Source organism: Bombina bombina, chromosome 9 (assembly GCF_027579735.1).
Source record: "Bombina bombina isolate aBomBom1 chromosome 9, aBomBom1.pri, whole genome shotgun sequence".
In the NCBI taxonomy this organism is placed as follows: domain Eukaryota; kingdom Metazoa; phylum Chordata; class Amphibia; order Anura; family Bombinatoridae; genus Bombina; species Bombina bombina.
This window is the reverse complement of record NC_069507.1, coordinates 222,251,661-222,269,658: the sequence shown is the minus strand read 5'-3', so window position 1 is coordinate 222,269,658 and position 17,998 is coordinate 222,251,661. Positions and strand designations below refer to the sequence as shown.

The following is a 17,998-nucleotide window of genomic DNA, read 5'->3' as shown; positions in this document are numbered from 1 at the left end:
TCAATCTGATGATATGGCTCCCTATATGATGTGTTCCTAAATCTTTTTCCCCCAACCTTGTTTTTATTGTAGGCTGGCCCTGCAATTATAATACTAATTTGAGCTATTTGGATCCTTGCACATTTATTACTCTGGTCATGGGTGCATGCTGATCTCTCTCATGGGGTAGCCTTTAGCATCTTTAGTTTTTATATGTATGACTTCAATCAATAGGAGAGGTGGTTCAAATTATCATATGCAAAATACAAAGTCAATTGACTCAGCACACAACGGTCCTTGTGCCAGCTACCCAAGAGACCCACTCCAGTCTCTAAAGTAATATCCAAACACACTCCAAAAAGAGTAGCAGCAAACAATTGTGTTTATTGGGTACAACACAGCATTAACAGCAACGTTTCGGTATTGCTACCTTATTCATGCTAAACATCATACTGAAATGATTCTATTTAAACCTAAACACCACTAGGTGGCGCTGCAAGTTCAACTTCCTATTAACTCTTTACATCAAACTTATTTTATACATCAAAAAACATTAAAAAAATTCTATAATATATTAATTATAATTAAATTACAATCACAGATATTTATAGAATCATATTATTTTCTCAAATACAGATTAATTCATGAAAAAATAAAAAATTAATTCATAAAAAATCATATGGCCTGGGGGTTAAGTTTTGCTGCCCGTATTTTGATCATACTATCTAGTTCTCCAACATAACCTAGTCAGGGGGCTGACCTATGGGTCTCAAGAGCAGCGTATATTTTAACTTATAAGTTATTATATTTAAGTGAACCAACAATAGTTCCAGTGAAATTACTCCATGTCATCTAGGCTCATAGGTCCCTACATTATCAACTTAGCCCTTTCCCCTACTAGTGCAATAGCGGGAATATATAGATCTGTAGCAGTTTTATTTTGTGTCAATAGGACTCACACTACTACCAATTGCTAGAAGTATAAATAAGGTGTGCACCATGTTTGCAGTGTTTTTCTTATTTCATGTGCTGGTGTAGGGAAGTGTCCTGTAATTAGTTTTTGTGACAGTCTAAAATGCCATTTTGCCTCTGAGGTTCAAGAGCTTCCGATTTAATTCTCTTTTTGATTTAACCCTCTTTTTTTATATCTTATTTTTTTTTTACTTATTTTAATTACTCATGCAACAGTAGGGGTCTCCAGATCCATAACTATATTCCAGGTTAACTGGAAATGTGTTCCTACTAATTATTCAGGGCATAATAAGCAGTTGCACCATGTTTCCGGTGTCTTACCTTTTAGTTACCAGTGTATCATAATAAAAATGTAAAATATGAGGTGAATGTTAAGGGATCCATAAGTGATCTCTCCTATTTCAGACAGCCTTCTACAAATGTTTATTTTTCCTTTTCACGGTTTGAGGTCCAAGAGTGGCCTATTTTTGCAAAGAAGGTTTAGATCATCATTGGCATCTACATACTTTGTCTTTCTTTAGTACAATTGATATTATCAACCTTGGTTTATGCAGCCTATAATGTATACTGTATATGGTACCTTGTTATTGTTACTCTTTGAAGGTGACTGTACAATGCTCATTTGTTTTGCTTGTTTGCCAACACTTTCCCTCAATAAAAATATATATAAAAAAAAAAAGAAGAATAAAGGCTCCAAGGAGGAGAAACAGACTTTAAAAAGACAGGCCTGATTCTTACCAGGGCCTCTCAAAAGGATTAAACATCTGGCACATCAAGAAAAAAAAAAAAAAAAAAAAAGACAAAATCTTAGGAATCCTGACCCTACTCCAAGAGTAGCCCTTAGATTCGCACCAATAAAGATATTTACGCCATATCTTATGGTAAATCTTTCTAGTAACAGGCTTGCAAACCTGAATCATGGTCTCAATGACCAACTCAGAAAAAACAAGCTTAGACAACATGAAGCGTTCAATCTCCAGTCAGCTTCAGAGAAACGAGATTTGGATGAAGGAATGGACCCCAAGTTAGAAGGTCCTAACTCAGAGAAAGCCGCCACGGTGGAAGGGATGATATCTTCACTAGGTCTGCATACCAAGTCCTGCGAGGCCTCGCAGGAGCTATTAGAATTATCACTGCTTTCTCCTGTTTGCTCTCCTTCCACGAGTCATTGCTCGTATCAAACAGGTATGCTAGCCTGAAAACCCAAGGTACCGCCAGAGCATCTATCAGGACGGCCTGAGGATCTTTCGACCTTAAACCGTACCTTGGAAGCATGGCGTTCTGTTGAGACATCATCAGATCCAACTCCAGCATCCCTCATTTGAGGGTTAACCTGGAGAACACCTCCAGATGGAGTGCCCACTCCCCGGGATGAAAAGTCTGTCTGCTCAGAAAGTCTGCTTCCCAGTTGTCCACTCCTGGAATGTGGATGGCAGATAGACGACAATTGTGGGCTTCTGCCCACTAAATAATCCAAGCCACCTCCTTCATGGCTTAGGAACTCTGAGTTCCTCCCTGGTGGTTGATGTAAGCCACTGAGGTGATATTGTCTGATTATAACCTGATAAACTGGGCTAAGGACAACTGAGGTCACGCTTTCAGAGCATTGCAAATCGCTCTCAACTCCAATATTTATGGGGAGAGCAGACTCCTCTCAAGTCTATAGACCCTGCACTGCTCCCCAGCCCAGCAGGCTGGCGTCCGTTGGTTACAATGACCCAGGAAGGTCTCCGGAAGCATGTGCCTCGAGATAGATGCTCCTGAGAACACCACCACGGGATAGAGTCTGTCGACTGATCTAGATCTATCCTCTGAGACAAATCCGAATAGTCCCTGTTCCATTGTCTGAGCATACATAACTGTAGTGCTCTCAAATGGAATCAAGCAAAGGGAATGTCCATGGAAGCAACCATCAGACCAATTACCTCCATACATTGAGCCACTGATGGCCTAAAAGACTGTGAAAAGAGGCAAGAGGAGAGAATTTTGGATTTTCTGACCTCCGTCTAAAAAAATTTCATAGATATGGAATCTATTATGGTCCTTAAGAAAACCACCCTTGTAGCTGGAAGGAACTCTTCCAGATTCACTTTCCATCCATGGGAACGTAGAAAAGACAAGATCTCTGTATGAGAGAGTTTGCTTGTTGAAAAGATGGCGCCTGAACCAATGTCGTCCAGGTAAGGTGCCGCTGTAATGCCCTGCACCCTGATACCTGCCAAGAGAGCCCCCAGAATGTTTGAAAATATTCTTGGAGCTGTGGCAAGGCCAAACGGGAGACACACAAACTGAAAGTGTTTATATAGAAAGGCGAATCTCAGGTACTTGTGATGATCCCTGTGAATAAAAATATGAAGAAACGCATCCTTAAGGTCTATGGTCATCATAAACTGACCCTCTTTTACCAAGGGCAGAATGGACTGAATGGTCTCCATTTTAAAGGATGGTGCCCTTAGAAACTTGTTTAGACACTTTAGGTCTAAAATAGGACGAAAAGTTCTCTCTTTTTTGGGAACCACAAATAGATTGGAATAAAATCCCAGACCCTGTTCCCTTTTGGGGACAGGGACTATTTACGCCCAGGGAATAAAGGTTCCGAACGCAATTCAAGAATGCCTCTTCATCTGGTCTGCAGATAATCTTGAGACGAAGCCTGCCCCTGGGAGGAAAAGTCTTAAATTCTATTTTGTAACCCTGAGACATAATTGTCCACAGCCAAAGGATCTAGGACATCTACCCAGCTGGGTAAAACAGAGAAAGTCTGCCCCCCACTTGATCCCGTTCCAGACCGGGGGTAACCCCTTCATGATGATTAAGACTCAGCTACGGGCTTCTTAGATTGATTTCCCTTGCTCCAAGACTGATTGGGTTTCCAAGAAGACTTGGAGAGTTCCTGCTTGGGAGAGGAAAACTTTCCTTTGGAGTTACGAAAGGAAAAAAAAAAATTACTTTGACGTCCTTTAGATCTATTCTTCTTGTCTTGTGGTAGAAAAGACACTTTTCCACTAGTAATGTTAGATTATTTCTGCCAAACCAGGGCCAAACAGGGTCTTACCCTTGTAAGGGAGCGCTAAAAGCTTGGACTTGGGAGACCACGATTTCAGCCACAAAGCTTTGCGGTTTAGCACAGCGAAGCCAGATACCTTGGCTCCTAGCTTAATAACTAGGATGGTGGCATCAGAAATAAAGGAATTGGCTAGCTTGAGAGCCTTAATCCTATCTTGGATTTTCTCCAAAGGAGTCTCAACCTGAAGAGACTCAGAAAGAGCAACGAACCAGTAAGATGCCGCACTGGACACCGTGGCCATACAACCTGCCGGTTGCCACTGAAGGCTTTAATGAACATACATCTTCTTCAAATAAGCCTCCAGCTTTTTGTTCATAGGATCTTTAAAAGAACAGCTATCCTTTATATGAATAGTTTTGTTAGCCAGAGTAGACATGGCCCCTTCTACCTTAGGCACCGTACACGATGTGTCTTTAATGGAGTAAGCGATCGGAAACATCTTTTTAAAAACAGGAGACGGGGAAAATGGAATCCCTGGCTTCCCATTCCTGCGCAATAATTTCCGTTGCACGGTCTGGAACAGGAAACACTTCCACCGAGGAAGGAACTTAAAAACATAATTTATGCTTACCTGATAAATTCCTTTCTTCTGTAGTGTGATCAGTCCACGGGTCATCATTACTTCTGGGATATTACTCCTCCCCAACAGGAAGTGCAAGAGGATTCACCCAGCAGAGCTGCATATAGCTCCTCCCCTCTACGTCACTCCCAGTCATTCGACCAAGGACCAACGAGAAAGGAGAAGCCAAGGGTGTAGTGGTGACTGGAGTATAATTTAAAAAATATTTACCTGCCTAAAAAAAACAGGGCGGGCCGTGGACTGATCACACTACAGAAGAAAGGAATTTATCAGGTAAGCATAAATTATGTTTTCTTCTGTTAAGTGTGATCAGTCCACGGGTCATCATTACTTCTGGGATACCAATACCAAAGCAAAAGTACACGGATGACGGGAGGGATAGGCAGGCTCTTTATACAGAAGGAACCACTGCCTGAAGAACCTTTCTCCCAAAAATAGCCTCCGAGGAAGCAAAAGTGTCAAATTTGTAAAATTTGGAAAAAGTATGAAGCGAAGACCAAGTTGCAGCCTTGCAAATCTGTTCAGAGGCCTCATTCTTGAAGGCCCAAGTGGAAGCCACAGCTCTAGTAGAATGAGCTATAATTCTTTCAGGAGGCTGCTGTCCAGCAGTCTCATAAGCTAAACGTATTATGCTACGAAGCCAAAAGGAAAGAGAGGTAGCAGAAGCCTTTTGACCTCTCCTCTGACCAGAGTAAACGACAAACAGAGAAGACGTTTGTCGAAATTCCTTAGTTGCCTGTAAGTAAAATTTTAGGGCACGAACTACGTCCAGATTGTGCAGTAGACGTTCCTTCTTCGAAGAAGGATTTGGACACAAAGAAGGAACAACAATCTCTTGATTGATATTCCTGTTAGTAACTACCTTAGGTAAGAACCCAGGTTTAGTACGCAGAACTACCTTATCCGAATGAAAATTCAAATAAGGAGAATCACAATGTAAGGCTGATAATTCAGAGACTCTTCGAGCCGAGGAAATAGCCATTAAAAATAGAACTTTCCAAGATAACAACTTTATATCAATGGAATGAAGGGGTTCAAACGGAACGCCCTGTAAAACGTTAAGAACAAGGTTTAAGCTCCATGGCGGAGCAACAGTTTTAAACACAGGCTTAATCCTGGCCAAAGCCTGACAAAAAGCCTGAACGTCTGGAACTTCTGACAGACGTTTGTGTAACAGAATGGACAGAGCTGAGATCTGTCCCTTTAATGAACTAGCAGATAAACCCTTTTCTAAACCTTCTTGTAGAAAAGACAATATCCTAGGAATCCTAACCTTACTCCAAGAGTAACCTTTGGATTCACACCAATATAGGTATTTACGCCATATCTTATGGTAAATCCTTCTGGTAACAGGCTTCCTAGCCTGTATTAAGGTATCAATAACTGACTCAGAAAACCCACGTCTTGATAAAATCAAGCGTTCAATTTCCAAGCAGTCAGCTTCAGAGAAGTTAGATTTTTATGTTTGAAAGGACCCTGTATCAGGAGATCCTGTTTCAGAGGTAGAGACCAAGGTGGACAGGATGACATGTCCACCAGGTCTGCATACCAAGTCCTGCGTGGCCATGCAGGTGCTATTAGAATCACTGATGCTCTCTCCTGTTTGATTCTGGCAATCAATCGAGGAAGCATCGGGAAGGGTGGAAACACGTAAGCCATCCTGAAGTCCCAAGGTGCTGTCAGGGCATCTATCAGGACTGCTCCTGGATCCCTGGATCTGGACCCGTAACGAGGAAGCTTGGTGTTCTGTCGAGACGCCATGAGATCTATCTCTGGTTTGCCCCAACGTCGAAGTATTTGGGCAAAGACCTCCGGATGAAGCTCCCACTCCCCCGGATGAAAAGTCTGACGACTTAAGAAATCCGCCTCCCAGTTCTCCACTCCCGGAATGTGGATTGCTGACAGGTGGCAAGAGTGAGACTCTGCCCAGCGAATTATCTTTGATACTTCCATCATTGCTAGGGAGCTTCTTGTCCCTCCCTGATGGTTGATGTAAGCTACCGTCGTGATGTTGTCCGACTGAAACCTGATGAACCCCCGAGTTGTCAACTGGGGCCAAGCCAGGAGGGCATTGAGAACTGCTCTCAATTCCAGAATGTTTATTGGCAGGAGACTCTCCTCCTGACTCCATTGTCCCTGAGCTTTCAGAGAATTCCAGACGGCACCCCAACCTAGAAGGCTGGCGTCTGTTGTTACAATTGTCCAGTCTGGTCTGCTGAATGGCATCCCCCTGGACAGATGTGGCCGAGAAAGCCACCATAGAAGAGAATTTCTGGTCTCTTGATCCAGATTCAGAGAAGGGGACAAATCTGAGTAATCCCCATTCCACTGACTTAGCATGCACAGTTGCAGTGGTCTGAGGTGTAAGCGAGCAAAGGGAACTATGTCCATTGCCGCTACCATTAAGCCGATTACCTCCATGCATTGAGCCACTGACGGGTGTTGAATGGAATGAAGGGTGCGGCAAGCACTTTGAAGTCTTGTTAACCTGTCCTCTGTCAGGTAAATCTTCATTTCTACAGAATCTATAAGAGTCCCCAGGAAGGGAACTCTTGTGAGTGGAACGAGTGAACTTTTCTTTTCGTTCACCTTCCATCCATGTGACCTTAGAAAAGCCAGTACTAACTCTGTATGAGACTTGGCAGTTTGAAAGCTTGAAGCTTGTATCAGAATGTCGTCTAGGTACGGAGCTACCGAGATTCCCCGCGGTCTTAGTACCGCCAGAAGAGCACCCAGAACCTTTGTGAAGATTCTTGGAGCTGTAGCCAATCCGAATGGAAGAGCTACAAACTGGTAATGCCTGTCTAGGAAGGCAAACCTTAGATACCGGTAATGATCTTTGTGAATCGGTATGTGAAGGTAAGCATCCTTTAAATCCACTGTGGTCATGTACTGACCCTTTTGGATCATGGGTAAAATTGTCCGAATAGTCTCCATTTTGAACGATGGAACTCTTAGGAATTTGTTTAGGATCTTTAAATCCAGGATTGGTCTGAAAGTTCCCTCTTTTTTGGGAACCACAAACAGATTTGAGTAAAACCCTTGTCCCTGTTCCGACCGTGGAACTGGATGGATTACTCCCATTAACAAAAGTTCTTGTACGCAGCGTAGAAACGCCTCTTTCTTTGTTTGGTTTGTTGACAACCTTGACTGATGAAATCTCTCTCTTGGAGGAGAGAATTTGAAGTCCAGAAGGTATCCCTGAGATATTATCTCTAGCGCCCAGGGGTCCTGGACATCTCTTGCCCAAGCCTGGGCGAAGAGAGAAAGTCTGCCCCCCACTAGATCCGATCCCGGATCGGGGGCCCTCAATTCATGCTGTTTTAGGGGCAGCAGCAGGTTTCCTGGCCTGCTTGCCCTTGTTCCAAGACTGGTTAGGTCTCCAGCTTTGTCTGTAGCGAGCAACAGATCCTTCTTGTTTTGGAGCAGTGGAAGTTGATGCTGCTCCTGCTTTGAAATTCCGAAAGGAACGAAAATTAGACTGTCTAGCCTTAGGTTTGGCTCTGTCTTGAGGCAGGGCGTGGCCCTTACCTCCTGTAATGTCAGCGATAATTTCTTACAAACCGGGCCCAAATAAGGTCTGCCCTTTGAAAGGTATATTAAGTAATTTGGACTTAGAAGTTACATCAGCTGACCAGGATTTTAGCCACAGTGCTCTGCGCGCCTGAATGGCGAATCCGGAATTCTTAGCCGTAAGTTTAGTTAAATGTACTACGGCTTCCGAAATGAATGAATTAGCTAGCTTAAGGATTCTAAGCCTGTCCGTAATGTCGTCCAGAGTAGCTGAACTAAGGTTGTCTTCCAGAGACTCAATCCAGAATGCCGCTGCAGCCGTGACCGGCGCAATGCATGCAAGGGGTTGCAATATAAAACCTTGTTGAACAAACATTTTCTTAAGGTAACCCTCTAACTTTTTATCCATTGGATCTGAAAAGGCACAGCTATCCTCCACCGGGATAGTGGTACGCTTAGCTAAAGTAGAAACTGCTCCCTCCACCTTAGGGACCGTTTGCCATAAGTCCCGTGTGGTGGTGTCTATTGGAAACATCTTTCTAAATATCGGAGGGGGTGAGAACGGCACACCGGGTCTATCCCACTCCTTAGTAATAATTTCAGTTAGTCTCTTAGGTATAGGAAAAACGTCAGTACTTGTTGGTACAGCAAAATATTTATCCAACCTACACATTTTCTCTGGTATTGCAACTGTGTTACAATCATTCAGAGCCGCTAACACCTCCCCTAGTAATACACGGAGGTTTTCCAGCTTAAATTTAAAATTTGAAATATCTGAATCCAATCTGTTTGGATCAGAACCGTCAGCCGCAGAATGAAGCTCTCCGTCCTCATGTTCTGCAAGTTGTGACGCAGTATCTGACATGGCCCTAGCATTATCAGCGCACTCTGTTCTCACCCCAGAGTGATCACGCTTGCCTCTTAGCTCTGGTAATTTAGCCAAAACCTCAGTCATAACAGTAGCCATATCTTGTAATGTTATTTGTAATGGCCGCCCAGATGTACTGGGCGCCACAATATCGCGCACCTCCCGAGCGGGAGATGCAGGTACTGTCACGTGAGGCGAGTTAGTCGGCATAACTCTCCCCTCGTTGTTTGGTGAAATTTGTTCAATTTGTACAGATTGACTTTTATTTAAAGTAGCATCAATACAGTTAGTACATAAATTTCTATTGGGCTCCACTTTGGCGTTAGCACAAATAGTACAGGTCTCATCCTCTGAATCAGACATGTTTAACACACTAGCAACTAAACTTGCAACTTGGAAATATTATTCAAGTAAAATATAATGAAAAACGTACTGTGCCTAAGAAGCACAGAAAGATATATGACAGTTGAAATCAATAAACTGAAAAGGTTACAGCATCAAACTTTGTAAAAACAAAACACAATTTTAGCAAAGGCTTGTTCCCATTAGCAAAGAATAACTAACCCTGATGGCATAAAAAAGTTAAAGAATAAACGTTTTTTTATCACAGTCAACTACAATCTCACAGCTCTGTTGTGAAGATTACTTCCCTCAAACAAGCTTTGAAGACCCCTGAGTTCTGTAAGATGAACCGGAACATGCAGGAAAAAACAATGAGCTTCTGACTGAAATTTTTGATGCGTAGCAAAAGCGCCAAAAAAAGGCCCCTCCCCCTCACACACAACAGTGAGAGAGATCAGTAAACTGTCAGAATTAGATCAAGCAACTGCCAAGTGGAAAAATAGTGCCCAAACATTTTATTCACCCAGTACCTCAGAAAATGAAAACGATTTTACATTCCAGCAAAAACGTTTTAACATAAATAAGAGTTATTAAAAAGCCTGTTGCTTGCAAATAGGCTAAAGTCTTATATACACAGTGTAATTCCAGTGAAGTACCATTCCCCAGAATACTCAAATGTAAAATATACATACATGATATTATATTGGTATGGCAGGATTTTCTCATCAATTCCATTGTCAGAAAATAAAAGCTGCTACATACCTCTTTGCAGATTAATCTGCCCGCTGTCCCCTGATCTGAAGTTTACCTCTCCTCAGATGGCCGAGAAACAGCAATATGATCTTAACTACTCCGGCTAAAATCATAGAAAAAACTCTGGTAGATTCTTCTTCAAACTCTACCAGAGAAGGAATAACACACTCCGGTGCTATTAAAAATAACAAACTTTTGATTGAAGAAATAAAACTAAATAAAATCACCATAGTCCTCTCACACATCCTATCTAGTCGTTGGGTGCAAGAGAATGACTGGGAGTGACGTAGAGGGGAGGAGCTATATGCAGCTCTGCTGGGTGAATCCTCTTGCACTTCCTGTTGGGGAGGAGTAATATCCCAGAAGTAATGATGACCCGTGGACTGATCACACTTAACAGAAGAAAGTATATATATTATATATAATATATAAGAAACGATCTTACCAGAATCAACGCCGTGTAACAGGAACACGGCCCTTCAAGTGTGACAGGCTAGTAGCGTCACTCCTGACAGACTTGAAAGAAATGCAGGCAGCGAAACTCGTCAACGCCGATTCTTTAAGGAGCTGTTAATATGAGTCGGAATGGTTTCGCAGGAGAACTCCCCCTGCATCTCCGGACTCTAACTTTCACCCATGCACTCACTGAGAGGCTGACAGGACTACTTAAAACGCCAGTCCCATGCCGAAGAGTACTACCCTCCATAAGAGAGACTCCTCTGAATCTTCCGACACTTCTCTGCCAACCTCCTGTGACGAAAGGCAAAGAATGACTGGGGGAAAACTTTTTACACAGGCAATCCGCGCCCTCTACTTAGAGCAAAAGTCCCCAACACTCAGGAGAGTTCCTGCTTGTGCTAAATAAACGATAAGTTTCACTTTAAAAACGTCTTTAAAAATGAACCTCTACACCTGCCCCCTCCGATATTCTCAAACAAGGACGACGTCCAGACCCAACCGGTCTTACAGTTGCTTCCAGTCGCTTCCACCGCTCAGACAGACTGAAGAAGAATCGGAAGGACACGTGAACGCAACAAGAAGCTGCGCAACAATTATTACGCATGCTTCAGGGCAGGCAAAGATAGTCAAAATTGGACATGTGTTTAACACAGAGTGAAAAATGTACAGCCAAAACTACCACCAGAAAAATATAAATAAAGCTAATGAACAATTTGCCATAAGAGTAACCACCATAGGGGGATAACTCAAGTTTCAGCCACCAAAGAGGGTTAACCCCTTAAGCCTCCCCAGTCACATACAATAAAGTGTCTGCTCACTGCCAAACCAATCCTCCATTAAGGATTTGTGTGTCCCATAAAAGCCAATGCAGATGTTAGAGTCTTTTCCATAACCCCTTCAGTGCCAGCCTCCTAGCCCCAGAAGACAAAAAGGCACTTACCTGCGCTTCTAGCTGTCCGGCAGGAGGACAGCTCACATGGTATGAAAGGATGCCACTCCTGACAGAGACCTGTGGAAAGAAGAAACAGAGTAAGCCTACTCTAGCTTTCTAAACTAGGGCAGCAACCTGTTAGGAACTTGTGAGATGGGTATCACTGCGTTTTCCTAACTGCTTTAAAGCCACCACTGCCCTACTGAAAAGACTAACGTGGAGTACAGCTAGACCCCCCAAAAAAAAAAACTTGCTTGTAGCAAAAGAAATGCAATTTTCTTCAGACACCAGAACTTCACCTCCTCCACTGACCGAGGCAAAGAGAATGACTGGGGATTATGGGTATGGGAGTGACACACAGCATTGCTGTGGTGCTATTTTCCTCCTCCTGCTGGCCAGGAGTGGTATTCCCAACAGTAATTTATGGTGTTGTGGACTCACCATATCTTAGGAAAGAAATTGGTGATAAAAGTAAATTGGAAAGTTGTTTAAATGTACATGCCCTATTTGAATCATTAAAGTTTTTTTTGGACTTGACTGTCCCTTTAAGCAAGTAAATACAACAGCATTAATGTAACCTCTAAAATTTCAGTTTAAAACATTTTGAAAAGGGAATAGACCCATTTATATAATCAGGGGTCTTACCCACATTATGCTAGTGGCCATGGCAACAATCAGAAGACCATTTAATGCATATTATAATTTCGAAAGGAGATGAACCCACTGATTTATATTAAGGGACATTAGTGTAACTTTTTTTGCATTGAACAAGAGATACTTTCTTTTTGTCTTGTAGGTCAAGGCACTGTTCACCAATTCAGGAGTTATTGTAATTGGTCAATCACTAGTGTTGAGTTATGTGTAAACTTGCACATACTTTTAGTTTCTTAAATCACATAAAACCTATTTTTTTAAAATGTTAAACTAGCGCTCACAAATATGTCTGGAAGATTTTTAGTTTCTCCTCAAGAGATATTTTGCCTTTCTAGGTACTATTTTATCACTGTAAGAGCTACACGAGATTCTATATTATGTTGTGGGGATTTCAAAGAAATGGACTAAAAAAATGTTTATGAAAAACACTTACCTGTTAAACCCGACCCAATTCCACCACAGTACACTGTGCAATTTTTAGGACTTGACTGGTTCACTACATCTTCAAACCGTAACTGTTTTGTATTATCTGTATGCAGAGAGACTCATTATAGAAACAAACACATTTGGGGAAATATTTTCAAATGACCTAACTAAAACAAACTGAAGAGTCTATTAAAAATCCTAATTTACAAAGTTTATAAAATGTGGGAAAATTATAGGCCACACCACCTAAAAGTCTACAAAGTCTGAGGCAACCATTATCTGTGACAATACTTCCAATGTAATGAACTTACTTTCTTGTGTACTTTTTGGTGCAGGAGGTTTTCGTGTAGCCCAGTTCGTTCGAATTTGTCTGCCTCCTAACCACTGACCCCCCATATGTACAATGGCATTTTCTGCATCCTAAGAGTAATGAAAAGGAAAAAAAAGATATTCTGAGTTTCAAAGAGTAACATGCGTAGTAACATTATGAGGATTTCTGCCTATAGAATTTAAAGGCGATTTAGGATGGGCCAAGCTCATTGCAAGAAAAATACTACATTAAAATCTGATTAGTCAGGTAAGAAAAATATAGTACTTTAGCCATATTAACCAGTGCTAACAAAGCCCCTGAAACCGCCACTCTTTCCCAATAACGGCTGACCTCTACGCCAGAAGCAGCTTTTTTTTTTTTTTTAAAGCATGTCACAACGGCAAATTCTGTGGTGCCGTTTACTATGAAGTAGCTCGCTCCTATGCTGGATGAGGGTATAAAGTGCATAGAAAAGTTGAGCTACACTGTAGTTGACACCCTCATCCAGCACAGGAGCATGCTACTTAATAGTTAATGGTGCTATGGATAGTGGTGTAACTGGACAAATAGCTTAGTGACATGCTAAAAAAAAACAACAAAAAAAACCCAAAAAAAAAACAAGACAACCCACAACTACTGAGAAGCTGGCTATTATAGGAGAACAGTGGCAAATTCAGTGGGGGAAAAAATGCAAAAAAGCTCAGTGAATAATAACGTTGACAAAAGAGAGTGCCCAATAAGTATCTTCTGATGTGCACACGCTACGCAATATCTTTAATATAATAATTATGTTTGCGGTCTCTTTAATATAAGGACTTAAAGGGATAGTAAAAAAAAACTGATTCAAATAGGGAATGTAATTTTAAACAACTTTCAAATTTACTTTTATCACCATTTTACTTTGTTCTCTTTGTATTCATAGTTGAAAGCTAAACCTAGGAGGTTCATGTGCTAATTTCTTAGACCTTGAAGGACGCCTCTAAACTGAATGCATTTTGACAGTTTTTCACCACTAGAGGGCATTAGTTCATGTGTTTCATATGGATAACATTGAGCTCACATTATTTTGGATAATGTTTAAACTTATGTGCATTTAAAATTTTTTAGGTAAAATGTCAAATTAAAAGGGACAGTCTAGACAAAATTAAACTTTTGTAATTTAGACAGGGCATGCAAATTTAAAGTGATAGTAAATCCTAGCATTTTTTAAACGCTAGGATTTACCAGTTTAAAAAAATAAAGGGGACTGAGTCATAAAGTATAAAATACTTCATGCTGAGATTCTTTGTCTACAGCATTCCCCGCGCTGAGCGCCTCAGGCAGCCCATGGCAGAATTCTATTTTATCACTGAGGTTATTTTACCCAATAGCATGCTAGCTATCAGACATAATGCCAGCTGGCCCGCACGGTTATTGGTTAAGAGGTGGAAACGTCACCTCACTGAAAAAACATAATTTATGCTTACCTGATAAATTTATTTCTCTTGTAGTGTAGTCAGTCCACGGGTCATCCATTACTTATGGGATTATATCTCTTCCCCAACAGGAAGTTGCAAGAGGATCACCCAAGCAGATCTGCTATATAGCTCCTCCCCTCACATGTCATATCCAGTCATTCGACCAAAACAAGACGAGAAAGGAGAAACCATAGGGTGCAGTGGTGACTGGAGTTAAATTAAAAAAATTTGAACTGCCTTAAGAGACAGGGCGGGCCGTGGACTGACTACACTACAAGAGAAATAAATTTATCAGGTAAGCATAAATTATGTTTTCTCTTGTTAAGTGTAGTCAGTCCACGGGTCATCCATTACTTATGGGATACTAATACCAAAGCTAAAGTACACGGATGAAGGGAGGGACAAGGCAGGAACTTTAAACGGAGGGAACCACTGCCTGAAGTACCTTTCTCCCAAAAATAGCCTCCGAAGAAGCAAAAGTGTCAAATTTGTAAAACTTTGAAAAAGTGTGAAGTGAAGACCAAGTCGCAGCCTTGCAAATCTGTTCAACAGAAGCCTCATTTTTAAAGGCCCAGGTGGAAGCTACAGCTCTAGTAGAATGAGCTGTAATTCTTTCAGGAGGCTGCTGTCCAGCAGTCTCACAGGCTAAACGTATTATGCTACGAAGCCAAAAAGAGAGAGAGGTGGCCGAAGCCTTTTGACCTCTCCTCTGTCCAGAGTAAACGACAAACAGGGAAGAAGTTTGACGAAAATCTTTAGTTGCCTGCAAATAGAATTTCAGGGCACGGACTACGTCCAGATTATGCAAAAGTCGTTCCTTCTTTGAAGAAGGGTTAGGACACAATGATGGAACAACAATCTCTTGATTGATATTCCTGTTAGAAACTACCTTAGGTAAGAACCCAGGTTTAGTACGCAGAACTAACTTGTCTGAATGAAAAATCAGATAAGGAGAATCACAATGTAAGTCAGATAACTCAGAGACTCTTCGAGCCGAGGAAATAGCCATCAAAAACAGAACTTTCCAAGATAACAGCTTAATATCAATGGAATGAAGGGGTTCAAATGGAACGCCTTGCAGGACATTAAGAACTAAGTTTAAGCTCCACGGCGGAGCAACAGTCTTAAACACAGGCTTAATCCTAGCCAAAGCTTGACAAAAAGCCTGAACGTCTGGAATTTCTGCCAGACGCTTGTGTAGAAGAATAGACAGAGCAGAGATCTGTCCGTTTAACGAACTAGCGGATAAGCCCTTTTCTAAACCCTCTTGTAGAAAAGCCAATATCCTAGGAATCCTAACCTTACTCCATGAGTAACTCTTGGATTCGCACCAATACAAATATTTACGCCATATCTTATGGTAAATTATTCTATGGGGCTCCACATTGGCCTTCATACATAGTGAACAAACAGATTCATCTGTGTCAGACATGTTAAAACAGACTAGCAATGAGACTAGCAAGCTTGGAAAATACTTTCAAATAAATTTACAAGCAATATAAAAAACGCTACTGTGCCTTTAAGAAGCACAAAAAGCTGTCACAGTTGAAATAACAATGAACCAAATTAGTTATAGCAACCAAATTTTCACAGTAAATGTATTAAGTTAGCAAAGGATTGCACCCACCAGCAAATGGATGATTAACCCCTTAATACCCAAAAACGGATAACAATTTAATAATTAACGTTTTTATCACAGTCAAACACACTGTCACAGGTCTGCTGTGACTGATTACCTCCCTCAAAATGAATTTTGAAGACCCCTGAGCTCTCTAGAGACGTCCTGGATCATGGAGGATGAAGTAGGAAGATTGTGACTGAATTTTTACTGCTCAAAAAAGCGCTAAAATAGGCCCCTCCCACTCATATTAGTGGGGAAGCTCAGTTAACTGTTTCTATGCAGAAACAAAAGTTAGCCATGTGGTAAAAATCATGCCCCAATAAGTTTTATCACCAAGTACCTCACAAAAAACGATTAACATGCCAGTAAACGTTTTGAACATACATTTTATAAGTTATGAAGTGTTATTAATAAGCCTGCTACCAGTCGTTTTTACTGCAGTTAAGGCTCACACATTACTTCAGTATTAACAGTATTTTCTGAGTCAAATTCCATTCCCTAGAAAAATACTTCAGTGTACACACACTCCTCAGCCTAATACCAGTCGCTACCACTGCATTTAAGGCTGTACTTACATTACATTGGCATCAGCAGTAATTTCTCAGTCAATTCCATTGCTTAGAAAAATAATTTACTGCACATACCTCGTTTGCAGGGGGGCCCTGCATGCTAATCCCCTCTTCTGAAGTTACCTCACTCTTCAGAATGTGCGAGAAACAGCCAGTGGATCTTAGTTACGTCTGCTAAGATCATAGAAAACGCAGGCAGATTCTTCTTCTAATGCTGCCTGAGAACAAACAGCACACTCCGGTGCCATTTAAAATAACAAACTTTTGATTGAAGAAATAAACTAAGTTTAAAAACACTACAGCCCTCTCACAACAACCTGTCTTTAGTTAGCTTGCAAGAGAATGACTGGATATGACATGTGAGGGGAGGAGCTATATAGCAGATCTGCTTGGGTGATCCTCTTGCAACTTCCTGTTGGGGAAGAGATATAATCCCATAAGTAACGGATGACCTGTGGACTGACTACACTTAACAAGAGAAATAGAGTTCTGCTGTGGGCTGCATGAGGAGCTCAGCGCGGCAAATGCTTCAGACAAATAAAGGAACTTTCAGCATGAAGTATTTTATACTTTAAAACTGAAAGCCCCCTTTAAAGGGACATAATACTCATATGCTAAATCACTTGAAACTGATGCAGTATAACTGTAAAAAGCTGACAGGAAAATATCACCTGAGCATCTCTATGTAAAAAAGGAAGATATTTTACCTCACAATCTCCTCAGCTCAGCAGCTGTGTAAAAAGTTATACTCACTGCTCCCAGCTGCAGGTAAAAAAAATTTAAAAAAAAATGAAGAAATGAACAGCAGCCAATCAGCATCAGCAGTGCTGAGGTCATGAACTTTTACTGTGATCTCATGAGATTTGACTTGACTCTCGAGATTTCATTGTAAACTTCCTTTACCTGATTGGTGAAATAAGATGAGTGCACGATGCTCATCCCTTCAGATGTCCCAGGACACACACACACTAAAATGCTGCTTAGAAATCCTTTACAATGGGAGGTGGCTACTGAGGAACTTTTGAGGTAAAATATATTTCTTTTTTACATAGAGATGTTCAGATGATATTTTCTAGTCAGCTTTTTACAGCTATGCTGCATCACTTTCAAGTGTTTAAACATTTGGGTATTATGGTCCTTTAATTGTTCCACTGGTAAATCCTAGTGTTCAAAAACGCTAGGATTTACCATCACTTTTATGATCAAATTTGCTTTGTTCTCTTGGTATTCTAGGTAGGCTCATATGCCAATTGTTAAGCCCGTGAAGACTGCCTCTTATCTCAAAGCATTTGACAGTTTCTCACAGCTAGAGGGCATTAGTTCATGTGTGTCATATACATAACATCGTGCTCATGGAGTTACTTACGAGAGGGCACTGAATGGCTAAAATGCAAAGTCTGTCAAAATAACTGAAATAAGGGGCATCCTGCAGAGGCTTAGATAAAAGGTAATCACAGAGGTAAAAAAAGTGTATTAACCACCTGTGTTGGTTATGTA

At 41.2% G+C, this 17,998-nt stretch overlaps 1 protein-coding gene across 1 annotated transcript in view; it reads right to left on the bottom strand.

The window, feature by feature from the left end:
* TIAL1 (TIA1 cytotoxic granule associated RNA binding protein like 1) overlaps positions 1 to 17,998 on the bottom strand; it is a 140,300-nt gene that overhangs the window by 52,832 nt on the left and 69,470 nt on the right. The window contains 2 exon segments of the mRNA XM_053692660.1: positions 12,552 to 12,647; positions 12,856 to 12,964. Coding sequence (XP_053548635.1) covers positions 12,552 to 12,647; positions 12,856 to 12,964 — 205 coding nt within the window.